General features: G+C 42.6%; 1 protein-coding gene across 2 annotated transcripts; it reads left to right on the top strand.

The window, feature by feature from the left end:
* Positions 1 to 235: 235 nt before the first annotated feature.
* Positions 236 to 20286, top strand: PAQR3 (progestin and adipoQ receptor family member 3). Of its 2 annotated transcripts, XM_081959683.1 has the most exons (9): positions 236 to 490; positions 5734 to 6002; positions 7191 to 7353; positions 7987 to 8142; positions 11248 to 11445; positions 12415 to 12505; positions 13303 to 13454; positions 16862 to 17783; positions 19742 to 20286. In XM_081959683.1, the coding sequence occupies exons 2-7, from the start codon at positions 5818 to 5820 to the stop codon at positions 13428 to 13430; spliced, it is 921 nt and encodes a 306-aa protein (XP_081815809.1). In that variant the 5' UTR covers positions 236 to 490; positions 5734 to 5817; the 3' UTR covers positions 13431 to 13454; positions 16862 to 17783; positions 19742 to 20286. The 2 variants fall into 2 exon arrangements, with proteins under 2 accessions (XP_081815809.1, XP_081815810.1); XM_081959684.1 differs by lacking the exons at positions 236 to 490; positions 5734 to 6002 and adding an exon at positions 6012 to 6167.
* Positions 20287 to 21023: the final 737 nt, after the last annotated feature.

Below are 21023 nucleotides of genomic sequence, written 5' to 3'. Positions count from 1 at the left end.
AAAATAGAAAAACAAAATCATTTAAAAATCGCTTCCAGCGATAATTCTCCACGCAGCCAAAGCCCTTCAATTAACACCCCCGTTGCTCCGCCCCCTTTCCCCCTCCCTCTGTTGATGTGGTGCGTCGGCCATGCCCCCTGCACGTGCCCCGTTGGCGCGCAAAGGAGGTGGGGGGAGAGCAAGGAGGGGAGGGAGAACGTTTCTATTGGTGCGCTGTCGGCTTTTTTTTTCCTTCGCCGTGACGCCAACACTGCGCGACCCGTCGCGAGGCTCCGGCATCATCCGAGCGGGCCTAGGCGACCGGCGGCGTGAGGGAGCGACGCAATGGCCGCTTAGGGCCGTTGGAGGCGGCTGTTTTTTTTTCTGGGCGAGGAGGAGGAGGAGGAGAAGGGCGGAAGGGAGCCTCTTTTGCCGCCAGGATGCTCGAAGGGCTGAGGCGGCTTCAGCTGCTCAGTTGGCGGCGGCGGCGGCAGCGGCAGCAACGACCGGGGTGAGCGAGGCTCTCCGCCTCTCGGGGGTGCTTGAAGGGCCAGGAAAGATGAGGCCGTGGCCCCCGAGCTCGCTTTCTCTGGGCGAGAGTCATCCTAGCCCGGTTTAGCTTCTGGGCCCTTCTCCCAGGGGAGGGAGATGGAAGAGCGGCCGTTGGAGGCATTTCATAAGCTAAAACTAAAAACTTAAGGCTGCAGACAGACAGACAGGCACTTGCCACATATCAGCCCAGGCTTAACAACTGCCAATAAGAAAGACGGGGGAAAAAAGACTGTGTGTACGTGGCAGTACTTGAAGAGAGAGAGGGGGGCGGGGGGGCAGGATATAGGTGGTCCTCGACTTAGCGGAGACCCCAATTTCTGTGGTTGAGGAAAACATTTGTTAAGTGGATTTTGCACCATTTTGCGACCTTTCTTGCCACCGTTGTTAAGTGAATCACTGCAGTCAATAAGTTAATATACCCGGTTGTTAAGGGAATCTGGCTTCAATTATTATTCGTACTTCGGAAACCCTAGAAGACGGTTCTTAGATTATTACCTGGGTGAGGCAGATTTTCCAGTCACGGGGATGCAGATCGTAGTGAAGGCAGCAAAGTCAATTTTAAACCTCTACTTCTTTTGGAAAAGGGTAGAGGGGCAGAATCCAGGGGGTACTGAGAGAATCTGTATCGTAGGGGAACCATTGACTTTGCTGGTCAGGGGGTCGCAAAAGGGGCATCACTGAACCTTGGGAGACAGCAACTGTCATAAATATGAGTCAGTTGCCAAGCATCTGAATTTTTATGACATATAAAGCGGTATGTAAGTCTTAAGTGCTATTGCTATGATCGTGGGGGTGCTGCAAAGGTCACATAACAGTCATAAGTCATATTTTTCAGTGCCGTTGTAACTTTGAACAATCACTAAACAAACAGTTGTAAGTTGAGGACTACCTGTAGAAGAGAAAGAACTGGAGAAGGGAACAAAATACAAAGAGCTGCAAATAGACATAGGACAGTTGTGGCAAAAGCAAGCCAAGGTAAATACCAATAGTGACAGGTGCCCTTGAGTGCAATTCCAAAATACTTGGGGCATTCCTTGATCACCGTGCATTGACAAGTTCACCATCAATAAATTGCAAAAGGTGGCTTTATTCAGAACATCTGACATCCTGAGATGATAACTGTAACACCGTCAACCATTCACAGTGATAATCTTACCCGCACAAACATCTATGTTACACGAACTGATAACCCTATGAGTTTTAGATTGCTGGGGACAGAAATGTTCTGTATCAATTAATTATCTGTCCCCGCTGTTCAGTTTAAATGTTTATCCAGAAAATCTGTGAATTTAATGCCAAGTAACTCAGTCCCTTTCTTGGATGGATGCAAACCATCTCTTTTGAACAGTTTTTCATTGGACCAGCTGCAGGCATCGTGACTAATAAAACCAAAGCTTCCCCCTTTACACCACTCCTGTAGCCACACATTAAACTCTGCTACATGCTGGCCCTTCCCTTTTTGTTCCTTATATACTGGTAAAACCTCTGAAAAGATAAGCCTACGACCTACACTACTAAGTTCATACCCCAAGCTCTGGAAATCATTCTTCACAGAAAGTACATCTTTTGGGGACAGATCATTTGTGCCAAGATGTATAATAGCATTAACGTCACATTCCTTACTTGCATTCTTGACTATCTTAAGAATACACCTCTTGTCTCTACTGGCAGTAGCACCTGGCAAACACCTCACCTCTTTTAAAACCTCCATATCCTTTCCTAAACTTACATCCCTTACGATTGAATCACCAACCAGAAGGTGACTTCTCTTTTTACATACCTTGATCTTCTTGTGCAACTGATGTGTGATACCTGGGTCCCCATTTCCCCTTTCCAAAGAAAGTTCTTCATTTTGGACCACGATCCCCTGCTTATTTGAGTCATCATTATCACAACTACCTTGACCTGTCTCTTTAGTGTCCCCATTAAAGTCAGCAAGGGCGCTATATCTGTTATGCTGGGTCACAGCAAAAGCTTTGTGTTTATGGTTCACAGCTCTCACCCTGCCAGATCCCACAGTTGTCCAGACTGCTCTTCTGCAGGATCTTTGTGGTAGAGAGGGTTGATAGCTTGGCATCTCCGTAGTGTGGAATGGCCGAATTGGCACCTAATTTCTGCTTGGAGAGCACAGATTAGAGATTCTAGATAGGTAACCTGTCTATGTAGACTAGTAATTTGTTTACAAAGGGGACAGTATCCAAATTTGAAAAGAGTACTGCGAAAGACAGGTGCAAAACAGCTATTAAGCCGGTCATTCTGAAATAAAATAAAATCACAATCTCAAGCACACTAATCCAGAATGTATTATTGCTATTTTGGTTTATAGATATATAGTCCTCTTTGTTTCTCTGACTCCCCCCTTGTAGAAAACTGCTCCAATTACCAGCCTCAGGGAAGTTCAAATGATATTTAAATGTAAACCTTTTAATAATGATGCTTAAATGTATACATGTAGATAATATATACATTTTAATAATTAAATTTATATACTGCCCATCATCCAGACGACTCTAGAGAGGCAGCTGGAGGGTTTCACACAGGACTTTAATTAAAAACATTGAAAAAGGATTTTTTGGAAGGTTTTGGGAAATGAGCTGGCTAAGATCTTATGGGACTTTAAAATCTAAACAGAAAGGCAACTGTTCATAATATGCATGATTTAAGTTACTGGAAAAAAGTTTATAGATTATAAAACAGCATGACAAGAAACATGAAACAATAATCATGGAGAAAACCAGCCTAGATGGGAACAAGGGAAAAGAAGAAATTATTAGGGCTTATTGTTAATCAGATTTAGAAACTACCCATCTCTCTCTGTCCCTTTGTATACAGGTAGTCCTCATCTTATATGGAGACTAAAACATATGAAGAACAGTTGCAGGAACTGGGTATGTTTAGCTTAAGAGAAAGAAGGACTAGGGGAGACATGATAGCATTATTCCAATATCTCAGAGGTTGCCACAAAGAAGAGGGAGTCAAACTATTCTCCAAAGCACCTGAGGGTAGAACAAGAAGCAATGGGTGGAAACTAATCAAGGAGAGAAGCAACTTAGAACTGAGGAGAAATTTCCTGACAGTGAGAACAATTAATCAGTGGAACAGCTTGCCTCCAGAAGTTGTGAATGCCCCAACACTGGAAGTCTTTAAGAAGATGTTGGATAGCTATTTGTCTGAAACGGTATAGGGTTTCCTGCCTAGGCAGGGGGTTGGACTAGAAGACCTCCAAGGTCCCTTCCAACTCTACTATTGTATTATTGTATTATATCACAACCTCCAAATTTCTATTGCTAAGCAACAGTTAAGTGAGTTTTGCCCCATTGTATGAACTGGCCACAGTAGTTGCATCTGAATCATCACAGTTTTAAAGTTAGTAATAACAATTGTAAAGTGAATCTGGCTTCACCATTGACTTTGCTTGTCAGGAGGTTGCAAAAGGTGATCCCGTGACCTTAGGACACTGCAACCATCACAAATACACACCAGTTTCCAAGCATCTGAAGTTTGATCATGCAACCCCGGGGAATCTGTGATAAGTCACTTTTTTCAGCGCCGTTGCAACTTTGGATGGTCACTAAATGGTTGGTTGTAAATCGAGGACTACCTGTATTCCTTGTATGCAGAGCACAACTTTTAAGATTGTTGTAATAACAGGGAGCAGTTTCTGGGCGGTCTGCCTTTAGGCCTCTTTCTCTAGTCAAAATACTGCTGAGAAAGCTTTTTTTTTAAGAGGAAAGAATGTTAAACAGGTCTGTCTTTATCAACCCAGATACTTCTTGCTCTACATTGTTACCGTGTTTCCCCGAAAATAAGACAGGGTTTTTGACCCCTGAAATAAGCGCTTGACCTTATTTTCAGGGAAGTCTTATTTTTGAGGTGCAGGAGGCCCCTTAACCTCAACCTGTGGCCCGCAGATCAGGGGATCCAGAGAGTGCCAGACATTCTGTCTCTGTTTCTGGCACATTCTTGCCAGCCCTAGCGTCACTGGACCTGCCGCTCTTTTTGCGACCGCCACTAAGAGAAGGGGCGTGGTAGCCAAGGTTCGCGATAGCAGCCTCCGTGAGGCTGTTCTGTGTGGATTCCGTGAAGAGTAAGGTTCTGCCTTTAGGCAAGAAAAACGAAATGCACAGGTACAGTATAGGTGGTACCTTGCTCAGTAGTAGTAACTGTGAAAGGGATCTTGGAGTCCTAGTGGACAACCATTTAAATAGGAGCCAGCCGTGTGCAGCAGCTGCCAAAAAAGCCAACACAGTTCTAGGCTGCATCAGCAGAGGGATAGAATCAAGATCACGTGAAGTGTTAATACCACTTTATAATCCCTTGGTAAGGCCACACTTGGAATCCTGCATTCAGTTTTGGTCGCCACGATGTAGAAAAGATGTGGAGACTCTAGAAAGAGTGCAGAGAAGAGCAACAAAGATGATTAGGGGACTGGAGACTAAAACATATGAAGAACGGTTGCAGGAACTGGGTATGTCTAGTTTAATGAAAAGAAGGACTAGGGGAGACATGATAGCATTGTACCAATATCTCGGGTTGCCACAAAGAAGAGGGAGTCAAACTATTCTCCAAGGCACCTGAGGGTAGAACAAGAAGCAATGGGTGGAAACTAATCAAGGAGAGAAGCAACTTAGAACTGAGGAGAAACTTCCTGACAGTTAGAACAATTAATCAGTGGAACAGCTTGCCTCCAGAAGTTGTGAATGCCCCAACACTGGAAGTCTTTAAGAAGATGTTGGATAGCCATTTGTCTGGAACGGTGTAGGGTTTCCTGCCTGGGCAGGGGGTTGGACTAGAAGACCTCCAAGGTCCCTTCCAACTCTGCTATTGTATTATTGGATGGCAGGTGCATGCGGGGCGCATGGGGCATGTGTTCCTCACCCCCCAGGAAATGGCGGGGACCGGCTATGCATGCGTTTAAATATTTTAGGGGAGGGCTTCTTTTCGTGGAAGGGCTTATTTTAGCGCATGCGCTTAAAAGCCTGATTTGGCTTATTATCCAGGGACGCCTTATTTTCAGGGAAACAGGTTAATCATTAGTCTTAAAAATTTCTGCTGTTGATAAGATACTTTTTTTGCTGCTGCTGTTGCATTTTCAGAATGTGAATTGTTTTTTCCTATATAGAAAAACATTTTGTGACAAATGAACAAGGGAGGACAGCTTAGATGTTAAATCTCTGAACATTTTGTCTTTGTATTTTTCAGATAACTTACAATAAGAAGTCCAAAACCTGGTGTATTGCTACATGTTTACTCTTGCCTTGGTTGATGACTTGAAACTCTACTAAAATGCACCAGAAACTCTTGAAGAGCTCTCATTACATTGAGCTGGGAAGTTATCAGTATTGGCCTGTTCTCGTTCCTCGAGGAATTCGTTTATACACCTATGAGCAGATTCCTGTGTTCCTTAAGGATAATCCTTACATCACTGACGGCTACAGAGCATACCTGCCTTCTAGGCTGTGTTTAAAAAGGTTTGGAGTTGAGCGAAATGGTTCAAAGTGAAATTAATCAACTAGCCTGGATTGAAGCAGTGCCTATAAGAATCAGTGAAATGTGTTTATTTTGAAACTGCTGTGTTTATTTATATTTATATCCCGCTTTCTGCAAAATATAACCAAAGCGACTAATGAAGCAAGGTGCATTGACTTGATTTAAATGTTCTTTTCTCCGCGTGAAATACATCTTAATTCTTCTGTCTTGCTGCTTATCCTTTTGAAACTTTTGAGGCACAAGTCTCTTCTCGCCAGTCCCTTTTTCTAGACTCTGAATAGACAAACTCCACCCTGCAATTTCTCAGGCCTAGTATATCCCTACAACAGCAGAAGTAATTGGCTCTCCTAATAATCTGCGAGCAGTGAGACTAATTTGCATGCTGTCCATTGCTTTAAGGCTGGAATCCCTGATTAGATCTCGGCCAGTGATGGCTAACCTTTTCATTGCTGCGTGCTGAAAGCGCATGCATGCGCCCATAATGCAATGCATGTGTGGACCCCCCATGTGCCCTGCTTCCATGCATTTGTGTGCAACCCTCTGCATGTGCGCACAGTCCCCTGTGCGCCCCCACCCCTTGCATTCACATGCGACCACTGCGCATGCGCACATGACCCCCGGAGCCTGCGCCCCACGCATGGGTGGCATAGTCCCAAAAACCAGCTGGCTGGCAAGAGGCGCGTGCACATGCGTGGTGGAGCTGAGTTGGGGTGACGGCTTGCGTGCCCGCAGAGAGGCCTCTGCGTGCCACCTGTGCCATAGGTTTGCCATCACGGATCTAGGCATTGTCCAAAGCAAAAAAAAAAATTAACAGAAAACAAAAGTTATGGATTGTCACAGGAACCATTTTCGTGCACATACGGCAGCAATATAAATATTGCAACTGAGAAAAACTAAAATCTCTGAATACAGAACAAAGAACTATTCTGTGATTCATTTATTTCAATTTTCTATTCTTCCTGAGAAAATGCAGAGAATATATGCTAAAAACGCTAATTCAGGTTCAGCATAAAGTGCCCCATTTCTGATAGACTAAAGGACAGAATGCTGATCAGATGGCATGGAAAAAATACACTACTAGCTGAGTTGAATCACATACTTACGCTGCTGTTAGTCAAAATTATTTAAAACTCATCAGACATTATTGTTTTTATCTTTTTCCCCCCCAGTCTATTCGTTTTGTCCAATGAGACAATCAATATCTGGAGTCATTTGCTGGGCTTCTTTCTCTTCTTCACTTTGGGCATATACGATATGACTTCTGTGTTGCCTTCTGCGAAAGCTTCTCGAGAAGATTTTGTTATTTGTTCTATTTGTCTTTTTTGCTTTCAGGTAAGTTCTTTTACCTGTGGCCACCAAACTTTGCAAGGGATGGGTATGTCAGAAGGCGTGAGATAGAATAAAGTTTGCATTCTCTTCCAAGGCGAGGCTCTTGCCTCATTTATTTTAATCAAAATGTCATGATAATTTACGGTCCTTTAATTATAGATTGCATGGAACAAAGTTATCATCTTATTCTGAAATCAAGGTAGCATCTCCAGTTGATCTTTTCCCTTCCTTCCTTCCTAGTCTCAATGCATTTGTATTTCATTAGGAATGTTAGTCACTAGTAGAACTAGTACATAGTAATAGAATTTTAGGGGATCGTGTAAATCCTAATTTGACGTTTTCCATTTTTCTGCTTAGTCTATTAGTATTTTCCTATAGTTGTTGCTAATTATTGTTAGCCTTCCTCTAGGATCCCCTTATATTGGAAGGTAGTAGTGTAATAAATAAATACTTCCATCTCTTTTCATATTGTAAGCAGGTTGAGTAGAGCAAAGCCAGATGTTTCTGCTGTGCTCATTTTATAGTTTCAACTAAAAACGCACAAGCCCGTTAGACTGCTGCATGCTAAAATCTAAAAAAAAACAACACAAATCAGTTGCATAAAATTAATGTGAATTTGTTTCATTGTTTTTGTAGGTCTGTATGCTTTGCTCGGTAGGGTATCACCTCTTCAGCTGTCATCGCTCAGAAAAGACCAGTCGAAGATGGATGGCATTGGATTATGCAGGAATTTCGATCGGGATCCTAGGCTGCTATGTGTCAGGAGTTTTTTATGCATTTTACTGTAGTAATGTAAGTTGGGCACAATGCTAGCTGTTGCATACCTTAAATTCTGCTGGGGTTGTCATCTCCCAAATACTGTATTTTTCAGAGTATAAAATGCACCTTTTCCCCCCACAAAAAAGAGGGCGAAAATTTGGGTGTGTCTTATACTCCGAATGTAACCCAACCAACCCCCTCCAGAGGCCAAAAACACGAGACATGGAGGCAGCGATGTCTGTGGCAATCCCTGCAGCCTGGAACAGCTGATTGGGGGGTATTCCGGCAGTCCGATCCACCCACCAATCAGCTGTGCTGAATCAGGCTGCAATAAATACTGAAGCTGACCTGGCTGGTCAGAGTTTGCAGCAGCAATCTCATTCAGAAAGCACACACAAGTAACTGATTCAGCAGGATTCAAAATAATAATAATAAACAATACATTACCAAAAGCAGGTTTTCCAAGGTAGCACTAAATACAGGCAAAACACAAGCAGTTTAACTTTCAGTTCTCAGCTAAGCCAGGCTCCTTCCTGTCTCCTTGTTGCTCACACAGCAAATTTCATAGTCCAGATAGCCCCCATTCACTGACTTAGTTGCTATGCATATTCATTGGCTGATCTTGTTACCATGTGTCAGCTAAATGCCATGGATGCTGGTAGGCAGTGGCAGAATTTTCTTTCTTCTTATTTTCCTCCCAAAAAACTAAGGTACGACTCTGGAGCATCTTTTTTTTTTTCCCAAGATTTATAGACCGCCCCCTCTCCCCGAAGGGACTCGTGGTGGTGTACAGACATCTCATTAAAAACCAGATACAAAAAATAAATACCCTTAAATACCCTTAAAATCGAATTAAACCTAACAGCTGTACAGGATAATAAAAGTTAAAAATCAACCTAAAAACTAACCCCTAAAAATTTAAAAATGCAGACTTGAGGGACTAAGCTGGGATTAGGCCAGGCCGGCTAAATTGAACAGGTGGGTTTTAAGCTTACGGAAGGAGCGGAGATCAGTGGTGGTTCTAATATCAGGAGGGAGGTCATTCCAGAGGGTCGGGCCCATCACAGAGAAGGCCCTACTCCTGGGCGTCGCCCGCTGGCACTGCCTAGTGGACGGCACCCGGAGGAGTCCCTCTCTATGAGAGCAAATCGGCCAAAGGGATGTATGGGGCAGGATACGATCTTATACTCTGAAAAATGCGGTAATTAATTTACCTACATCTGATTGTGCATGTATTCAGAATTCCAATCTGTAGTATAATCTATTTAAAATAAACCAATTCAAAATCCAATCTGCTATTCCATCTAAGCAGACTCGAATCCTGAATAAAGCTTGATCGTTTAATTACAATTTCTCAGAGCCCATGAATAACCTGTTATTTGCACACCTAAAGGCCTTGCTTGCCTCGCTAATTTAACAAATACAACCGAGGATAATGTTGCTCTCCAAGAATGGTGCCTCTTTCATTTGGATCTTCAATATTAGCCCCATTGAGAATGTTGGATCTAAGCGAGCGAGCATAAACTGGGAAAGAAGCCATTCACGGAGGCTCTGCTAATTTTGTCTCTCTGTGGACCAAAACCATTCCCACCTTCATATATTCAACACTGTGGTCTGAGGTAGCTTTTTCCAAGTAGTCCTGAGAATTCGGGCTGAGAAGTGCATGCAAAAGCTTGGGAATGGCACGGCCATCACATCTGCAACATTCCAGATTAGACAAAGTTGCTATAAATACCTTGATACTTAAAACAATCCAGGTAGATCCTTGACTTACGACCTCAATTGAGCTTCCAAAGTTTCCGTTTCTGAGTGAGACGGATGTGTGTTTTGCCCCATTTCACATTGATTTTGCTCTTCAGAAGGTTGCAAAAGGTGGTCACATGACCCCTGGACATTGCAGTCGTGATACATGAGTCAGTTGCCAAGCATCTGAATTTTGATCACCTGACCAGGTGTGGGGAAATGGTCATTAGTCACATTCTAATGGCCACTAAGCAAACTGTTGTACATCAAGAACTACCTGTGCATGCTTCTATTGACAACCACATCTGATTTGAATTGTCAATCCACAGAAACTTCAAATATTCAGAAAAATATCCAAAGTTAAGAGCAGGGAAAGGGACGGTGGCCCATTAGTGCCCATGTGACCCCAACTCCCATCTTTTCAGATAATCAAAAGTCATTCAGTCTTAGCAGCAGGGACTGGAATGTATACAGCTAGTGCAGATTTTGAGAAAGCTACTTCAACAAACACAACAGCATCCCAAATGGGCTAACTCACAGTTGAATAATCAAAACAGGAATACAATCTGTTAAAATTGCAGAGAAGAGCAACAAAGGTGATTACGGGACTGGAGGCTAAAACATACAAATGAACGGTTGCAGGAACTGGGCATGGCTAGTCTAGTGAAGAGAAGGACCAGGGGAGACAGGATAGCAGTCTTCCAATAGTTGAGGGGCTGCCACAGAGAGGAGGGGGTCAAGCTATTTTCCAAAGCACCTGAAGGCCGGATAAGGAATAATGGATGGAAGCTGATCAAGGAGAGATTCAACTTGGAAATAAGGAGAGAAGGTGAGAACAACCAATGGAACAGAAATTGCCTTCAGAAGCTGTAGGAGCTTCATCACTGGAGGATTCCAAGAAGTGACTGGACTGCCATTTGTCAGAAATGGTGTAGAACAGTGGCTCTCAACCTGTAGGTCGGGACCCCTTTGGGGGTCAAACGACACTTTCATAGGGGTTGCCTAAGATCATCGGAAAACACATATTTTCGATGGTCTTAGGAACCAAGACACCAATTTTACGGTTGGGAGTCACCACAACATGAGGAACTGTATTAAAAGGTTGTGGCATTGGGAAGGTTGAAAACCACTGGTGTAGGGTTTCCTGCTTAGGCGGGGGGTTGGACTAGATGACCTATAAGATCCCTTCCAACTCTGTAATTCTATTTTTCTGTTAAAATTATTCTGTCAATATTTGGAAATGCAAATAGTACCACCCTCATTTATATAGTTGTTCCCTGTGTTTTGGAAAAGCAGCTTAAATAGACATTCCAGCATTGGCTGGAATTGCCATGTGAGTACCCAGGTTTCCTCACATAAAGTTCTCCTCCCTTTTCTCCCCCCCCCCCCTTCTAGTACTGGCGTCAAATATACTTGATCACGGTGCTTGCTATGATCTTGGCAGTATTTTTCGCTCAGATTCACCCCAATTACCTCACTCAGCAATGGCATCGACTGCGCTTGGCCATCTTCTGCTCTGTGTCAGGCTACGGAATTATTCCCACCATCCACTGGATTTGGCTTAATGGAGGCATCACAGCATCTATTGTACAGGTAAATCTAGAACAGTTACCTCCTCTGCTACATTTGCTCCAAAGATGGTTCTACGGACCTTATGGAGGCCTGCTTCCCATTATTATTGGTTGAGGGCAGTGCTTAGCACCTAGCCAGCTTTGGTTAACCTTGGAGACTTTACAGGGTTGGCCTCGGTTAGTACTTGGGTACAGGACCATTTGGGATTTAGCTAAACTAGGAAATTGTGGGGGGAAACTCTTGGAAAACCACAGAGGGAGGATACTTTCAAAACCAAGAAACTGCATTTTGTTTGCTTGTTTATTTTATGGTTGTCCTTTTCACGTGGTTCTGGGAGCTTACAAATTTAAAAATGTTAACCTCCCACCCCGGAGTATATCTACTAAAGCCATCAAAACATAAATATACAAAATGTTAAAATTATTTTTTTTTTTAAAACTGTGGGAAGAACATAATTTGTTCTCATAACCACACTGATGCTATTTATCAGTTGAGTTGGGCAAGAGGGCATTTTTATGATACCCGATTTCTTTTGATTATTACCAGTTAAAACGTCAAGCATGAGGACATTCGGTATTTAAACTTGCTTTCCATTTTTACAGCCTCGCTTTTTTTTTTTTTTTTTTGCTTATATTGAAATTAGGATACCTGGAGAACATGGGAATATTCACTTAACAAAGTTGTGAGTGAATGCATTGGTTGCCATTTCTTGAAAAGCCAGGTGCTTTTTTCTTTTTAAAATGTTTTTTGTTTAGGGAAAGCTCAGTGATCCACACAGTTAGTACCCCATATTTAATTCTTTGTTTTGAATGAAATGCATAAAACATGGGGAAATGAACTGGGTAGATTTTGCAAGTCATCCAGCTTTTTTAAAATGTATAATACTTGAAATCTGTTGAAAAGGGTTACCATCTTCTTTCTCATCTGTCAGAGATCTGAAACCTGGATGCTTTCAGTGACTACAGTTAATGTTTTATTCTCTCTTCTCAGGAATTCGCTCCCCGAGTTATTGTGATGTACTTAATAGCCGTCACAGCATTTCTCTTCTATATTTCTAAAGTTCCAGAAAGGTATTTTCCAGGTAAATATATTCCTGATCGTTTGCTAGCTAGATAAAAGGCGCACACTGTTTTTTTTGGCACAAGATCACCCTGTTGTGATCTTGTTTTAGAGTAAATATTGGAGGAAATATAGAAAACTCCCCGGTTGTGCACCTAAATTATTAAGTATTGTGCTTAAGGCAGATGTTGTCTTTAAGTCTGCAGAGGCATTATTCAGTGTTATGAGAATATTTAGCATGATGTGCATCTTAACACACTACGCGTTACTATAACTTGAAAAATAGTATCAACATTGCTGTACACTTATTTTTTAAATAGCAATAGCTGTTAGATTTATATACTGCTTCACAGTGCTTTTACAGCCCTCTCTAAGCAGTTTACAAAGTCAGCCTATGGCCCCCAACAATCTGGGTCCTCATTTTACCCACCTCGGAAGGATGGAAAGCTGAGTCAACCTTGAGCCTGGTGAGATTCGAACTGCCAAATTGGAGGCAGTCAGCAGAGGTAGCCTGCAGTACTGCACTCTAACCACTGCGCCACCACGGGTCTGCCTCAAACATCAAATTGATAGTTAACAGTAGCCAGCCAGACATACCTCGAAGCTCAAGAGCCAAACATAAGTGAGACGGCTCTTTCCTGACCCCAAAAAATTCAATATTCTCTCACTTTCTGGGCCGTAAAGATCATTCCTAGATCAGCCAGAAAAAATAAAAATATTTGAATGGCTTTCTCTGTGTACCTCATCTTCATCTGGATGAACAAAAAAGCACATTCCTTTACTCCCTTCTGATTAAATTGGTTTTCTCTTCTTCCACAGGACAGCTAAACTACCTCGGCTCCAGCCACCAACTCTGGCACATTCTTGCTGTGGTGATGTTATATTGGTGGCACCAATCAACCATGTATATCATGCAGTACAGACACAGCAAGCCTTGCCTGGATTAGACTCATGCGCCAAAGTGCATTGAGGTAAGGTCCTCTCAATATCGGAGAACTGAAGCTCTTCTACCCTATTCTAGGTGGGGAATCCCATCACTGCAATGAATGGGATCTCTTGGACTTGTTGTTAGTTGTGAAGTGGTGTCCAACCCATTGCGACCCCCATGGACAATGTTCCTCCAGGTCTTCCTGTCCTCTACCATCCTCTGGAGTCCATTTAAGCTCACACCGACTGCTTTGGTGACTCCATCCAGCCACCTCATTCTCTGTCGTCCCCTTCTTCTTTTGCCCTCAATTGTTCCCAGCATGAGGCTCTTCTCCAGGGAGTCCTTCCTTCTCATTAGGTGGCCAAAGTATTTGAGTTTCCTCTTCAGGATCTGGCCTTCTAAAGAGCAGTCAGGGTTGATCTCCTTTAGAGCTGACCGGTTTGATCGCCTTTCAGTCCAAGGGACTCGTAGGAGTCTTCTCCAACACCATAGTTCAAAGGCCTCCATTCTTTGGCGCTCAGCCTTTCCTATGGTCTTGGAGAGCAGCTGCTTAATTCCTGGCCTGGAATTTCCCTTTACAGTGAATCCCAGATCTATCAAATTACTTGTTTCCATAGTCAGCCCATTTCTCCTCTTGTCCTTCCACATTTTGCTAATCATTCCAAATCTGTGTTATGATTGCTGGCTGGCAATGTCTCTCCTTCATTTCAGATTGGTTTTTCTTTTTCCTGGCCCTGAAATTGTGATAAGGAGACCCAGTGTAGTTGTGGGGCTAGGGAGACCCAGGTTCTGCTTTCCCACAGGATTACGGAGTTCACTAGGAGAGTTTAAGCTAGGAATGTCCAACCTTGGCAACTTTAAAACTTGTGGACTTCAACTCCCAGCATGGCTGGCTGGGGAATTCTGGGAGTTGAAGTCCACAAGTCTCCCTTACTATTTATATTGATTCTTTCCTAGTATGATTTGATTGCTTATTTGTACCCTCTGACTGTCATTAAGTGTTGTACCTTATGATTTGTGACTAATGTACCTTGTCTTTTTATGTACACTGAGAGCATATGCACCAAAGACAAATTCCTTCTGTGTCCAATCACACTTGGCCAATAAAGAACTCAATGTTATTTTCTATGTTAAAATTGCCAATGTTGGACTCGCCTGGTTTAGGCTAATCATTATCTTTTAGGCCAGCCTATTTCCCAGGATGATCAGGAGAATAAAAGCAGGGGAGAAGGCGTGAATCTTTTTAAGAAAAGGCAGGCTATAAACCTAGTTATTTGTGGGATCGTATCCTGCCCCATACATCCCTTCGGCCGATTCACTCTCACAGAGAGGGACTCCTCCGGGTGCCGTCCACTAGGCAATGCCAGCGGGCGACGCCCAGGAGTAGGGCCTTCTCTGTGATGGGCCCGACCCATTGGAATGACCTCCCCCCAGATATCAGGACTATCACCGATCTCCGCTCCTTCCGTAAGAAACTAAAGACCCACCTGTTCAATCTAGCCGGCCTGGCCTAATTCCTAATTCCCAATTTTAGTTCCTCAAGCCTGCATTTTTTAAATTTTCTAGGGGTATACTTTTAGTTGTTTTTAATTTAATTTTTTAATTTTTACTTTTTGTACAGTTGTATGAGGTTTAATTCGTTTTTAAGGGTATAGGATATTCGTCTTTTGTATTCGTTTTAATGACATACCTGTACACCGCCCCGAGTCCCTTCGGGAAGAGGGGGCGGTCTAGAAATACTGAAAAATAAATAAATAAATAAATAAATAAATAAACATAGAAGAAAAGCTTTTATGATACCTTTTACTCTTACAGGCCGTTTGTAAGTTTTTATTCATTAGGTTATATCCTGTCTATTCTTCAGGAACTCCAGGCAGTGAATACAGGTAATCCTTGACTTAACAACTACAGCTGAGCCCAAAATTTCTGTTGCTAAGTGAAACACTTGTTAAGTGAGTTTTGCCCCATTTTACGACCTTCTTGTTAAGCGAATCACCACACTTGTTAAGTTACCAACACCGTTGTTAAGTGAGCCTGGCTTTTCCATTGACTTTGCTTGTCGGAAGGTTGCAAAAAGTGATCACATGACTCCAGGACACACTACAATCAACCTAAATAGGAGTCAGTTGCTAAGCACGGCCGGCTGAAAAATTATCTTGTCATTTTTTCCAGTGCCATTCAAACTTTGAACAGTGACAAAACAAACTGTCGTAAGGCAAGGGCTACCAGTATAGAGTTCCTTTCTGTTTTTCTCCACCACCTGTCCCTCAGCCACTGAAGTGACCAGAGTGTCTTGGTTTAAGGACAGGGTTGAACCTGCATTCTTCCATTCTTATAATTCCTCCCAGGCCAACCCTTCAAACACCGCATTCTTCTAGCAGACAAAGATTTGAATTTGAGTCCATAAATTGTGGCCCTAATCTTGTGGGTTTGCAATTGCTGTAAATCAGATGGGACGCTGCAGAGGAAAAGGTGGCCAGCAGTGTATTTAAATATTGTCTTTATAAGGAGGAAATTCTGTCATTTTTTAACCAGAGAGGATGATAATTGGGGGGCAGGGGGGGGTTAATATTACATCCCTTTGTGTTTAAGATTCTGTTTTTCCATGCAAACTCTTTCATATTCTAAACAAGTTATATGACCAAAGGCGATCAAAGATATTCGTCTATGTTTCTCCAACTTAAGATGATGGGAAACCTGAGCTCTGAATGTCCAAAATTAGTGAATCAGGAATAAAGTAAGATATTGAGGTTCAGATCATGAAGTGAGCTAAATGATCATTGCACAACTGTAATGTAATTTTGTATTTCCCCGAAAATAAAACCAGGTCTTTTATATATTTTTTTGGCAACAAAAAAGGCAACCGGTCTTATTTTCAGTGTGGGGTGGGGTCCACTGACTCACTTCACTTGCGTGTGTTGCCCCCAGCCTCCTTTTCGCTTTCAGAGGCCTTCAGGAACTACTTCATCCGGCAAGGCCAGCAAGAGCCGAAGGGGCGCAGTGGCTAGAGTGCAGTACTGCAGGCTACTTCTGCCGATTGTCGGCTGCTTGCAGTTTGACAGTTCAAATCACACCAGGCTCAAGGTTGACTTAGACTTCCATCCTTCCGAGGACAGTAAAATGAGGACCCAGATTGTTGAGGGCAATAAGCTGACTCTGTAAACCGCTTAGAGGGGGCTGTAAAGCCCTGTGAAGCGGTATATAAGTCTAAGTGCTATTTCTTTCCTGAAGGACTCTCTAGCCGATAACAGAGCTCATTTTCATAATGGTTTCTATTTTCAATATGCACAGATTGATGGTGTAAAATAAATTTGAGAAAAGCAATGCTTTTTCAGCCATCTTTTTTATTTTGAGAACCTCCCCCTACTAGGAAACCTTTTCTTAGCAGAAGCACCTCGCTAGGTTCTGCTTGCATAATTTAAAATGTGGTTTGTGTGGTTTTTTTTCCAGAATTCCATCCTTGTGCCGAAGTTTGGACCCCGAATGTCTGCATGTCATGCTGATTTCGGGAGCAACAGCCTGAAGTTCTCGTTGGATCCTCTTTCTCTTAGGAATAATCTGTTCATAGGCACTCCTGAGATCATTGATCTCCATCAGCTTGAGTAACTTATTTGCCCACTTAAGGAGGTTGAAAGGACTGCAGATAACTCTGTCATATATAAACAACTTTTCTTTGAACTACTGACCTATATAAATTATAATAGGATGTGGGGACGGTTTGTGCTATCCACAAGAAAAGCTCTCCGAAATGCATGCATGTGACATTCTTATTACATTTGCATGCTGGGATCTCACTTGAAAATCCATGTTAACTGTACCTTTTTAATGTGCTCTGTGTTGTTGCGCTGATTTGGGGGTAAAAAATATTCAAATACAATACAGATTTTTTTTTAATTGGAGTTTCTTTTCCTTTCAATAAGAGTCTCCGTAGATCACCGTAGGGTAATTTTTATCTTCAAACCAAGAGTTGGACCCATCAGTCAATTTAGAATTAAACCATTGTTTTCTAATCTTGGGAGCTTGTAGTCAGTGGGTCAAACGTGTGATAAGGGTCAGAAGATTTTAGACTCCACGACAAATTGCTGCAAGTAACGCTTGCCACAAACTTGACCTGCTTGGCTACTACTTGGATAAGTGGCCTTATGAGCTATTCTTCAGGAAAGTACCTGCCTAATGCCAAACGCAAAGTGCTTGCTTGTGCCTTGACAGCACTTCCTGCTGCCCTGGAAATTTTGGAAGAAAGGTAAATTCAGCCAATGCAGAAAAAAAATATATCTGACTAGCAGTGTGGCCACCTTGGGTTTTGAGATTCCAGCAGCCACGTCTTCACAACCTGGTGCCAAAAAGGGATTTGCAGAGAAGAATGAAGGAGGTAAGAAGCATTTGAGTTACCGTTTGTCAGTTGCAAAGACTGGTATAGAATTGGGGACGGAGGGAAAAATAACGCGGAACAAAATAATCACTAAAAATCTGCTTTAAACACCCCTGGAGAACTATAGCGCTTCTCTCTTTCCCTGTAACTTCCCTCTCTTATTTTTTGATAATATTATCTGATCTTGCCCTGGGGAGTTTTTTTTAAAAAAAATGTAATTCTAGTTTTAATGTGGCTGTATGGAGAAACTTTCCTGTGTGTTTACAAGTTCCTTTCAGCAGGTTTTTTTTCCCCCCATTCTGAAAATTGTGCCGCAAGGCACATTAACTTCCAGAATACCCAGTCCATAAAAGTAACATAATGGGGAAAGTCTTGCTTATTTTCTCCAGGGTAAGATTTTGCCCTGGGCACACATACCCTCAAACTTTAGGACACAAATGGGGAAGGTATGCCTTGTAGAACCTCCCAGTCCTATAACGGTTGGACTTAAGCTGCCTCTTTTTAAGTCTGATGACTACTAGCAGTTTCCCACCAGAGGTTATAATTGGAGAGGGTAAAATTAAGCCTTCCCACATATTTCAGTTCTATTTCTCCAGAGGTACTGTTTGGTGCATGTTTTACAAAAAGGCTTTTATCGCTGAACAGGGATGAGACTGAGGGGGGGGGGAGTAGAAAGGAGAGGAAATGGACTGGTTTGAAAACAACACACTCACCAGTGAAAAACTGTAGAGCAAGGGTGTCCAAACTTGGCAACTTTTTAAGCCTGGCTGGAGATGGGGAATTCTGACCGTTGAAATCCACAAGTCTTAAAAGTTGCCAAGGTTCCACAGCCCTTTTATAGAGCATTATAGTCTTTGGAAGGCATTGGGTTTCTCCAGGTATTTGCAGTGCAGACCTGTAAGGTGCAAAATTTCCCTGGGTTTGGAATGAGCCCAGGCTTATTATAAAGTAAAATAATAAAAACATGAACAGACCACAAAGCCTAAATTGTTCATTAAGTAGGCAGTGAATCAGAGTTCACCGTTAACCAGTGTAAAACGTCCTCTAAAACAAATGCATTTTGTCTTCTGCGAGATCAAACTTTGCCTTTGGTTTCCAGGCTTATCCCTTATTGGTATTGGAGAACTGATGTGTATTTTTGTCTTATAACTTAAACTGTTAAGTTTCACTAGTGCCAGCAATACTGGGGAAAAAACCAGAATCAATGGCTTTATTGTGGTTATTAATAGTATGTCATGGTTCCTAAAACCTCTTTCCATCCTACCCTGTATGTGATAATATAACAAGCTGAGTGTTTGTGCAATAGAGAACAAAATCTACAACTGATGCCAAGATGGAAGTGAACCTCCTTAAAAGTAAATTTGGCTATTCAGACAGAGTAACTCTAGTGTATTTTACATGGTTGAAAACAGTTGCTTAGTTTATGTAAGGGCGTACTTTGTTACTACATTTTGTACAATGTAGAGAAGCAAGTCTGTTCGTTTCTCTGTTTTTAAAAAAATGAAAACTCAAGTAGAGATTCTTATGCAGAAAAAGCAGATATTAAGAGACAGTTAAAGGGCTTTCCAGAGCCGCCTTCAAGGTGTACTTGTAGCGGCAGGTTCTTCAAATAAATGCCTCATTTTCATTGAAGAAGTAATTTAAAGAATCTCCAGCGACTTTTAATTTGCTGAAATTAAAAATGGGAAGACTATTACCACAGGTGCATTGCTAGAAGCAAAATTTTAAATTTGGAAAGCTTATTGAAAGAAGAATTTCTCTGTGTACTTGCTCCTCCGCTTTGCTTCAATTTTCATAATTTCAGTTGAGAAAGGATCCTTTAAAGTAGCATCTGAAATGGTAGATGATTTTTTTTTCCTGCCTGGATAGACTGAATTCCAGTGATAATTTCCACTCTTATGTTTTTATATTTTAAAGGCATTATGCAGCTCTAACTAATGTTTTTGGGATACTTTCAGGAAGCTAAGTGCAACAAACAGCAATACCAGGTTTCCTCCTCTGGAGTCCATAACTGACCTAGGACCTATCAGCAAAGTTGATACATGCCAAGATCTGCCACAGAAGCTGCAAGCATGGCCACAGAGGAATCCACCAGACACTGTTGGAAGAGGTTTTATGGTTTATCGTGAATGCAACCAACTCTTCTAAGGGATTCCGCTCCAACATCTTTATCCATCTCCTATGCCTTCCAATTGTTTCATGCTTTATTGTTGTTGTTTTGCCTGACACTAAAACGAAAGCTACCGCTTTATTTCAGATTTATTCCTCTGGCCTGGGACAACCGTTAACAGAAAAATCTGGAGGAACTGTACATTCCCAGTTCACTGCAGGCGACGTATGTCATGGCGTCACACCGCTTTGGTTCTACCTTCGTCACCTTAGATCTTTAACCGCCTAGGAAAGTCATTAAAATTGTTGCACTCCAAGTATAAAGGCAATTTTACCAGGTTGCACTGTAGGTGTTGTGTAAATAGTGCTTCAATAAACGGTTTGCCAAAACGTATGATTTGGTGTGCTGCAGAGTAACAAATAATTGGGTAAGAAAGGGGTCGTGTCCTCCTCAGAGTCTGACTCCGAGATGGAAGACGAACAGCTGACAGAGAGCAGGAGAGTGGCTCCGTTGGCTGTGCAGGAAACTGGGGAAGGGCAAAGTCAGGCTGGGCAGAGCAGGGGAGGGGTAGAACAAGGGAGAGGGGATTCAGATGAAGACCAAGGGCCACCCCCTCCTCATCCTAGGGAGTCTCCTGGTTGAGCACTGGGAGGTTTCAAAAAGAGATTGGAATGCAGAAGAGAGCAAGGGTGGGGCTTGCATGGCTTACAAGGAAGGAAAAGGCCTCAATCCCCTTCACAAAGGCACACCTGGGGATGGAGTTTAAAGGAGAAGCAATTGGGAGGGGAGTTTGTTGGGAACAAATGCTGAGTTAGCATTGTGGCCTGCATTCCTGGCATCCCTCCCTACTGTTTGAAGTATTTACGACCTCCTGTGTGTGTTTATCTCGTCTTGCTGGAGTTATCTTCCGCTCCTGGGACCTTGCCCTGCTGGAGTGATTGATTGCAGTCATTCTGCTTACAGCGTTTGGGCTGCAGGTTTGTGGAAGAACTTTTCTCCAGGCTGGAGAGTGAAAGGGACGTTGGGGGCGCAGTTGGTGTTAATAAAGGTTGTCTGGCTATGTTGCCTTTGTGCCACGCCCCAGCTCATCAGGAGGCCTGAAAAACCCAGCATGGGAAAAGGCAGGGCTG

This window comes from Natrix helvetica (genome assembly GCF_964273705.1).
Source record: "Natrix helvetica genome assembly, chromosome: 7".
Lineage (NCBI taxonomy): Eukaryota > Metazoa > Chordata > Lepidosauria > Squamata > Natricidae > Natrix > Natrix helvetica.
The sequence above is the reverse complement of the archived record's forward strand: the minus strand, read 5'-3'. Positions and strand labels throughout refer to the sequence as shown.

Excerpts from the sequence above, each read along its gene's own strand:
- PAQR3 (XM_081959683.1), top strand. The coding sequence starts at position 5,818 with ATGCACCAGAAACTCTTGAAGAGCTCTCATTACATTGAGCTGGGAAGT. Across the intron at positions 8,143-11,247 it reads ATGCATTTTACTGTAGTAAT|TACTGGCGTCAAATATACTT; the intron begins GTAAGTTGGGCA and ends CCCCCCTTCTAG. Across the intron at positions 11,446-12,414 it reads TCACAGCATCTATTGTACAG|GAATTCGCTCCCCGAGTTAT; the intron begins GTAAATCTAGAA and ends CTCTCTTCTCAG.